The sequence below is a fragment of the Pleuronectes platessa genome, chromosome 8, assembly GCF_947347685.1.
Source record: "Pleuronectes platessa chromosome 8, fPlePla1.1, whole genome shotgun sequence".
Taxonomy (NCBI): domain Eukaryota; kingdom Metazoa; phylum Chordata; class Actinopteri; order Pleuronectiformes; family Pleuronectidae; genus Pleuronectes; species Pleuronectes platessa.
In genome coordinates, this window is record NC_070633.1 from 14,748,304 (window position 1) to 14,758,112 (window position 9,809).

Consider the following 9,809-nt stretch of genomic DNA (forward strand, 5'->3'; position numbering starts at 1 on the left):
ACACACATTTTCTTCGAGTGTGTCGGACTCATTACCAAACCGCGAGGTGAACAAGAGGATGCATGTGTAGCCTCTCTTGTCACACCTTAACAAAAAGGGATTAAATGTCACGTTTTCCACATTTTTCACAAGGATAAAATACTTCTCGTTTAAGTAAACACACCTGCTCTAGATCATGCACAACAATTGTATAAATTCCTGAAATCACTGAGCCTGGTCAGAATATCTGACACTCTGAGGTAGTGGTGACGACTGTTGGAAGGCCTGTCTGGTCGTGTGTCAGCCTAGCGACACGTGCACCTGGTAGCAACCATGTCTTCAAGCTCCTTGTAGACGTAGGATCCGTCCTTCTCAAACATCATGACACTCAGCGGGCTGTAGCGGGAGGGAATACACGAGGGCCGGGGCACAGAGGGGTCTAGCTCCTCATAGATGATGGTTTGCACCATGGTATGGATTGGTGAGCCGTAGATGAAGCCCATGTTCCTCGGGCAGACACCTCTGCAGTATCTGGGGTTGTACTTTGGAGGAAAAACAATCCAGCTGTCCAGTTTGAGTTGGCTGAATCGCACCCTAAAGTCATACAAGGCACAGTGACTTGTTGGGAATACAGAGATCGGGAGCAGCTCAGGCAGGGTTTTATCACCGTCTTTGCTCTTCAGACATTGTCTCTTCCATCTCCTTTTACGCCCAAACCTTTGTTCTGATTTGAGCACCATCTGCTTATGAAACTTGTTCGCTGCAGTGCTTGGCTTTACACTGGCTTTGGCATCGACCAGTGACTTCTGTTGCTTGGTTTTGCTGGTGTCATGGAGATAAAGAAGCAGAGGAGGGGGCCTCAGGCTGAACTCCAGTGGACCTTTACTCCCATCGGCCCTGACTCTTTGTTCCTCCGGACAGGTAACGTTGATGAGCAGGTGTATGTTCTTCTTCTGAAAATTTAAGAGAGGCTGGACAAATGAGGTGATGTCAACTTCCGCCCAGTCCTTCCTGCTCCTCCTGTCAGCGTCGGTTGTGAAGTTGACAGGATGGTGGATTACGGGACACAGCAGACAATGGTTTGAATGCTCCTGCTCCTTGACACTCAGGTAGCAAACAGAGTTTATGTGTGCTAGGCCGTCATGGTCAAAATTGTACAGCAGAGCCGACTTGAGAAGCTGTTCTTTTGTTCTTACTTGATCAAGACTGTAGGAAAGATCCTGCATACAACTCTCTGGAGGGGAACAAAAAATGACAAATTACCATCGTGCAGTATGCCACTCGTAGCTTGAGACTAGGTTTTCAGTTGAATAGTGTTATTTCTCTAACATTTAAAGCATATGCATGGTAGTTTTACCAGGTAAATGTAGAAACAGCTGAGTGGATGTTTTATGCTTGTGACATGATCCAAGGAAGTCCTAGGAATGGTTGGCTAAACTCCAAAACCATAAATATGTTTTTGGTGGTTGGTTCGTAATAAGCAAGATTACAATTAAACTTGTTAGAAGGGTGCAGTATGGGTCAGGGAAGAACAAACTAAATGTTGGTTGGTATCCATATACCGGGAGGTGGATCCAGAATAATGTTTTAACCAACACACACATTTGCTAATTTTGTGCGACAAACTAGGCCGCACATAATAGCCTCATTATGCAAAGCACAACCACAAATCCTATGCCAAAATAATTATACCTCGTCAGTCAAATTTGTGGATATTACACCATATACACAATTTTATTTTCTATGAGCACACTATAAATTCTAAATGATTACGCAAGTAAGGGCTGGACAATAAAACAATGCAAATGATCACAATATGATTTTCATGAATAACAATACAACAAATGTCCAATACATATCCATATATTGCTAATGTCATTGTGCACAGTTAGGACTTATCACACAAAGTAGATCAATGTCAGATTTGTTTATCAAGCGTTAATCATTCTCTGCGCATAATGAAGAGTTTAAAACTAGGTCATTAAGGAGCAAGATTCAGTCTTTCAACTTACAATATTAATGTGACATTTACTGTGATAATTATCAATATCAACTGATCATTTTTGGGGCCATGTCACCCAGGCGTAATTCAAACCCAGGGCCCCAAATCCAAGTGAAAAAATATTAGTGGCAAACGCAGGAGTCAGGGCCGAGATATTAAATGGGGAATTTCCCTATGAAACATACATTGAGCCATTCCAAGCACAATGGATCCGAGGCTTCTTATGGAAACGCTGGTCTGGAGCCCCTGGAATAGTTTCCAACTCATCCTCTGCCCACTACAACTTGTTTTTTTCCTTTCATTTTCTAGATATCACATCATTTTATTGAAGAGATCTGAGGAATCCTTTGCTCTGTGTGTTTGACTTCCTCACCTTTATTACTTCGTGCAAGACATTCATCTTGGGGCTTGATCATTCGCACCGTGTTGTAGGTTGTGCTCCCGTCCAGACTCCTCTGCTCCCTGGAGGACGGCTTGTAAACCTCGGTCAGATATTTCATGTACCGGTGCTCGGGCCTCGTCTTCTTCCTGAGGCCCCGGCTCCAGCTGGGTCCCCCGTGCTCTGACAGGGCTTTGAGCAGCGGGGAGAAGATGCTGCTGTACGGGAAGCTCAGCTCACCAGGGCGGCGAAGTGCAGCACGGGAGGCGGCCACAGAGGACCCGAGCAGCGGGCAGCTGGAGGTGAGAAGCAGCAGGGGGACAACCGTGTGGAGAAAGAAAAGGGCGGCCGACATTAGCATTGGTTTCTCCATCATAAACAAGGAAACCTGCGAAGAATCCGAGAGCGTCTCTCCGCCCTACAGCTCGAGGTCAACAACACCGAGCACGTGGCGCCGCTGGTCCACACGCGCAGGTGTCTGCAATCAGGTCAAAATATGAAAATACATTTCCTGCTTTATCACAACGACACAGATTCAAAGAGTAAAGTCACCATTTCACTGAGAGCTACGTCAACTAGCGCAGGTTTTCTTTCCAGTATAAAATCATCTTTTAACGTGATGAAACAATGGTTTTATCCATGTGGGATTCAAACTTTAAAGACGTACTGGCTTCTCCTCGCTGGATGTAAATCCTCCAGACTTCCGGTGCAGGTGAGACCATCTCAACAAAATCACGACTCTTTGCTGTCCGGGCTCCTAAATGGTGAAACGAGCTCCCCAATGACACCAGGACAGCACAAAGGCCATACATCTTCTGTCGCAAACTAAAAACACATCTGTTCAGACTATACCTTGAATACTAAATAATAATAAGTAAAAAAAAGTTTGTAGTTTGGCTTTCTTTCATGAACATCTTAAATTCAATGTATTGTGCATATCAGCCTCCTTAATAGAAAACACTTTCTGGCTAATAATATATCCATGTTGTAAAAGAGGTTTTGTGACAACTTTTGGAGTTAACTTATAGCGAGAAGGGGAAAATAGATTGCTAGCAAATTGAGTATGGGTAATGTAGGAAGATAATATATTTATTGCAGCCTCTATAGGATTGATACAACTACTAGAATTTAAGTACACATTTAAAAAAAGTTGCATAATTTACTGCACAGTTTCTCCTTAGAATCTTTTTCACATACAAGTTCATAAATGAGACTAACTGGCTTCTCATCACTGGATGCCATTCCTCCAAACCTCTGTTACAGATGAGAATGACTTTGTATATCAAGTGGCAAATTGTATTTTAAGAAAAGTATATATCCAACAAGTTGGAAGGGACGTTTTGTGGCAACTGTTGGAGTTAACATTTAGAAAGGCAAAGCTACAAAGGTGAATTAAAGGTAATAATTTGCTATCTCCCCCTTATAGCAACGGTAATATAACTTCAGTGACATTAAGTATGGGCCTAATCTAGGGAGAATATAATAAATATCCTGCTGTAGTCACAATAAGATCGCAAAAAGAGGGAAAATGTAAGTAAACACAGACAACACTTTTAACATTTTAATTAACAGTATTATGTACATGAACTTCAAAAATAAAAGACTTACTGGCCAGTGGCCACACACTATTGGATACAAGAATAGGTAATGTAGCAAAGAAGTAATGAGGCTCTTTTTGAGTAAGTAAGCCTGCTCAATGTTAGGTCAGGTTAAGACAGTTATGCTAATTTGACATGTAAAGTTAACAGGGTCTATAGCTAGCGTTTCACCAGAGCAGTAATTTAGCAAAATCTGCCAGCTAAATACATAGTATATAATTTGTTCTACTGTAATAATTCCCACCAGTTTAATAGTTTTGTTTAATATTAAACAGGTATTAAATACTTTAATTCGATAGGGAATAATTTGTCATGTTCACTCTGTAAGAAAATGAGACGAAAAAGCTGTTGTAACGCTACTAGCCTCTAGAGGGCAGCAAGAACACGCTACATTTTGCATCACCTATTATTTATAATTCCCACCTTTGGACGTGGTGTGTGGTACAAAATGCTGGGAATATATTAAATAATCAAACTTGAAATTTGATTGTACACTGGATATCCTTATTATCTTCCGCAGGAGGCACAGTACTGTACTGAGGTGTTTTGCAACGCACTGCTGCAGTTTCCAGTTTGGCTATTTGCTTAAAAATTATATGATTTAACATAAATTTGTTGCCAAAATAAATAACTTAAAGCAAATTGTACTTCAATTATATTTCATTTTCATATTATAAATTAAAATCAATTTCCAGTAGAAGTTCTACTATTTAATAAATAAGCTACATTTAAAGCCTGTGTTCCACATCATCTCTCCTAAACTCCTCTTAAACCTAACAAATATGAACATGGATTAATTTACCATCATGGTTCCTCCGACCTCTTCCTTAAGTATCAATAAACACATAAAAAAACTATTGAAATAAACAGTTTGGATTGGAATGATGATAATATGCATTGCCCTCTAATGGGTTTAAATGTAAGCTGCAACTAAAAGGAGAATAATGGCTTGTCGATCAGCTAACTTCATCTAAAATATGAAATGCTTTATTTTAAAAGTGCTATCACAGAATGAATAAATAACCCAAAAGAGATCTACTCGGTGATAGTAAATACTCTGTGTGTTTAAGAGACCATGAGGTGGACTTTAGATTAAGTTGTGGCTGTATCTCAGTTCCACACCATGCACATAACAAAAGGTGTACTAATCGCTTTGTTGTTCTGTTTCACAGCAGCTTTTGGTGAACTAGAAATGGGTGCATCTTGGGATTTTGCAAAAACAGGATATGATGCAAGATCTGGACGACACCACACTATTGTTGGAGAGACTTTGATGTTTGGAACATTTACAGGATAGATAAAGGAAACACTCCTGAGGTAGACTTCCTTTCATAATCATCTGCGTCAGCATAAAGAAAGGTTTATGGGGTGGGATAAAAACACATTTCAGTTCACTACAGTACGAGTGCAGCCGACCTTTGTTGTTGCAAGCAGCTTCTTTTCCAGAAAACGAGACAAAGCACATTGTTCTTGTTCTGTTTGGCTTTTTGCTTCATTGTGCTTCAACTGCTTTCATGTCATCAGTGATTGTTTTGCTCTGTGTCAGATGTGGATAGCACTGACACTACACGTTTTTGAAAAAGCGTAAGGTTTTTCACCATTTAATTGAGTTTCAGTAAACTGTGGTTGTTAAGTGTTAATGTCAGAGAATGCTTTGCTCATCAATAGCTATGTTTAGGTTATTAGAGCCCGAGCCATGACAGGCACTGACAGACTATTGAAATTGTAAGGATTATTATAAAAAAATTTCAGGCAAATGAATTGGCTTTTAGAGGGCTTTAACATGCTCATATTCTTACAAAAATTTGCAGAAAAAAGTATTCTGGAGGAATTTTTAATGGGTGTGGCAAAATGGCTCAATGGTGCCCCCCCACGAGACACCTGGAATGTGTTCATATTGATGAGGTGTAATTTGAAAAACGCAACAGGAAGCCTGCTATTTAGCATTAAGTGGCCATTTTGGCAAATTAAGATAAGTGTCATCACAACAAGAAGGAGATACAAACTAACTCAAAGGAATTCTGTCAAAGGATCATTTCCCAGAGTTGTTCAGATAACTCAAAACTACATTTTTCATTTTTTGACAAATTTTAAATAACAAAAAAAATAATAAGATAAAATTAAATTAATCCTGCGCAGATGTGGACCGCGCACATCCTGCGCAGGATTCATTTAATTTAATAGATTTTTTTTTGTTATTTAAAATTGGTCAAAAAACAAAAACTGGAGTTTTGAGTTATCTGAACAACTCTGGAGACATGATCGTACACTTCCATCGTTTTTTTTATTTTTCACAGATCAAATACTTTTTGTCCAGCATGAACTTTGCAAAGGACATATAAACAAATGATCAGTATGTTTTCAGGGCCGTGACTGATAATAACTATTACTGGTCTTTTTTGCCTCAACAATCCAGAGAAGGGGCCCCATGTTGACCTAGAAAAGGAATCTCATCTATTACAACCTCATGTTCACAAAGAAATTGATTAATGAGACATTCCACCACCCTGACTACTTCCCCGCAACCGGCCCCACATGCCTTGTTGCTTTTACTGAAGTAGAAAGGTTTGTATTTTATTAAATTCTACCACTATTTCTCTACTTCAGTATCAAGTGTTATCTCTAGAGTTTTTTGTAAGGAACTTTAACTGATTTTAAGAATATCATTAATGTATGACCTGTTGTACACTGCGCTGACAGCAACTGTTTCCCAAGTGAAGTCTTTTCTAATATTTCCTTAAACTCTGATTTCATAAATCAAGAATTGAAGGATTTAATACACCCTGGTTAATGAGCATATGTACAGGGTCACTATTACAGATTGTGCTATTCAAATAAGTTAAATTGGTGAAAAATCATTGTTAATTCACTTAAAGAAAAAGAGTATAAATGCAAGTCATAAATAGTAGTGATATACTGTAAAGGAAACCTAGAGTTTGTGATGAATACTGAGAGACTATACATTTGAAAATAAAGAAACTGATCCAAACCATAAACTTAGCAATGCTTTAGGTTGTTTTATATTTACAGAATATACAAATTAATTTTTCAATCTTGATATTGTTCATCTTACAGATTGATGTGATCCATGTCTCTGTCACCAGTCGTGAGCAAACTTTGCTGTAGTCTTGTGTTTCCTCCCTATGTGAGGCTGGAACAGTTTACTTATAGTGTTGAGGCCTTTGGGGTGCTCTCTGTAGTCGTCTTCCTCTGTCCTCTCCCTGTACTTAGCCGGCTGCAGTCCTCCCAGAAGTGCTCTGACCTCAGCTGACACATCTTCACCCAGGTAGGCAAAGGCCTTCTTACCGGCATTGTCTCTCTCATTAACACTGGCTCCACACCTCTGCACGAGCAGAACCATCACCTGAGTGTGGCCGTGCATGGCTGCGATGTGTAGAGGAGTGTATCCTCCGTGTGATTTGCTGTTGACGTTGATGTAAGTGCCTCTCTTTCTGGAGATCTTCATGAGCTTATGTATCATCTCGCCGTTGCCATCCTTGGCGGCCCAGTGTAGCGCTGTGAAACCTGACATGAAGTCTTTCTTCTGTGCCAACCGTGTGTCCTTCAGCAGCAGAGCATGGATCTGCCCCCACAGTCCGGCGGCACACTTCACCAACCACTCATGAGCTAATGGCTCCAGAGGCACAGACTCGGTGTCCTTAGCATCTTCTGGTGGTCTTGTGGTCTTGTTTTGGGGCCTCGCCTGGGGAAACCCTGGAGGCTGCAGGTCCTCTGTTTGTCTGGTTTTCTGGACTTGATGTCCCCTCACAGCATCCTTCTTGCATGCTGGAAAGTTAGAATGTAGAGTTACTGATGCTGGAGAAGCCTCCTTTACCGAAGTGATTGTTTTGCCTGGAGGTTCATGCCCATGCACTTGGTAATGTGATCCATGTGCTGCTGGTGCAGGGTCTCTCTGAGTGGATTTCACTGCTATCACAGCGAATACAGCTCCAGATTTCCTTGCTCTGATCTCATGATCTCCGGAGATATTTAAAACTTTGACAGTGGATGAGTCGACGCTGCTTCGACTCCTGGATAACGGTATTCTCGGCCGCACACTCCCTGCAGGCACATGCTTTCCATCACCACCATAATGATAATTGCAATACGTGTTAAGTGGGCTTTCTATGTTGTTGTTTTCAATGTCGGTATAAATCATCCTGGCTGCTTCGGCTCGATGAGGAGATGTGCAGCCGGACAAACTGAGGTCCAGAGGCGTTTCGGGCGATGCATCGTGCTCTCTGACAAAGTCCTGGTACCTTTTCTTCACGACCACAAACTTTACCTCGTCGATCTGCCTGACCACAGCGACGCTGTTCACCAGCCTCTTGAACAGGTCTCTATTGTGCAGCTTTTCCGCGGGATCGCTGCAGTTGATCTGGCTCCTGAAGTTGTTCACCAGCTCCGAGTTCGGCACCTTCCCTCCGTGCTCCAGTAAAAAGGACAGGACGGACTCCTGGGTCAGAGCCATTTTGTCCAGGGGAAGAAAATATGACAAGCGGCGGCAGACAGCTCAGATGAAGCCCGAGGGATAATCTCCTCTCTATCCGCTCCCCCTCCTCCTCCGGCTCCTCTGTCCTCCACCAACCTGCTGCAGCTTCCGGCGCCTCCACATTCTCACCCGGTTTTCATTACGACCCTCAAACACTTCAGAAGTTCCTTTGCCATGAGAGTCGCGTTGCTTGGAGACTGCCTTCGTAAAAGTTGCTTCGAGTGACCTTGAACTGTTTTGAGATGAAACTTGTCTGTGTCGCTGTTGTTGCAGGATTGTCAAACTTCTCCCATTGTGCGTTCATGGGGCGTCAGGATAATCGGAACATTAACTTCCCGGCTGGGAAGATTCTCGGAGCAACTCGGGGAAAGTCGGTGAAAATGTTTGGGAAACGAGTTGCTGACATCAGCACTTATAAATCAATTATCGCCCCGAATTTCACAGACTTTTTGCACCAGTTAAACGATTATTTGAAGACCCTTGCGTTTCATTAAATCGAATAAAGTAATAAAACGGTAGGCATATTTGATCATCTATTTAAGGATGACTAATGTGAGGATTATATTTCATTCCTTTTTTTAAACATATTTTATTTTGCAAACTCCTTTTCCTTTGAATACAAGGAAACCCCCTCGAATTGTAAATAAAGACACAGCCACTTCTGTTATATTGTATTTTTTTTACATAGTTGTGTTTCTCTATAATTTTTACGGTCATTACCTTCTTTGTAAAGTGCCTTGAGATACTGTATATTATGATTTGGCGCTATACAGACAAAATGTATTTGAATTGAAATAGTTATGAACTTGCTGCTGTAACACGGTACATCTTCCCACATTGGGACTAATAAGAGATCCTCTTGCCGGGGCGTGTTCCAGACTCTCAGCCAAAGACCAAGGGGGACAGAACTTTGTAAATAAAAGTTCAGAGGCTCTGGAACACCCATGAAATACAGCAGGACAGTAGCTTTCTTTAAAACATATTTTAATATTTCGTTCCTTCCTTTACGTAATGCTATTAGTTGTTGTTATGGTAATGGCTGGTCTTGCATAAATGCTTTTGTATTATCCTTTTATTAATTGTTTAATGACTTGGTTTGGATTTTTTTTATATGATCTATGTCTTTTATTTGTTAACCACTTTGCAACTTAAGTTTTACATATTATTATTATTATTCTATTGTTAAAGTGATAGCTGTGCGTGTCCATGGCAACCCTTGGGCGTGTCTACCAGAGCGGGTTATCTGAATATTTAGTGAGTTAATCAAATCTTACACCGAGTTCAGAAAAACAAAAAATACAAACACACACACAGTGAGGAGTCTGTTTGGAGACGTTGCAACATCGCCCCCTAGCACCG

General features: G+C 41.0%; 2 protein-coding genes across 2 annotated transcripts; both read right to left on the reverse strand.

The window, feature by feature from the left end:
- Positions 1 to 251: 251 nt before the first annotated feature.
- Positions 252 to 2,733, reverse strand: gdf9 (growth differentiation factor 9). Its single transcript, XM_053429278.1, has 2 exons — positions 2,364 to 2,733; positions 252 to 1,213 (listed from the first exon to the last, which is right to left on the reverse strand). Exons 1-2 carry the CDS (start codon positions 2,731 to 2,733, stop codon positions 285 to 287), a joined length of 1,299 nt encoding a protein of 432 aa, XP_053285253.1. The 3' UTR covers positions 252 to 284.
- A 3,874-nt stretch (positions 2,734 to 6,607) lies between these two features.
- On the reverse strand, positions 6,608 to 8,775 carry sowahab (sosondowah ankyrin repeat domain family member Ab). Its single transcript, XM_053428633.1, has one exon. The coding sequence runs from the start codon at positions 8,427 to 8,429 to the stop codon at positions 7,056 to 7,058; it is 1,374 nt and encodes a 457-aa protein (XP_053284608.1). The 5' UTR covers positions 8,430 to 8,775; the 3' UTR covers positions 6,608 to 7,055.
- Positions 8,776 to 9,809: the final 1,034 nt, after the last annotated feature.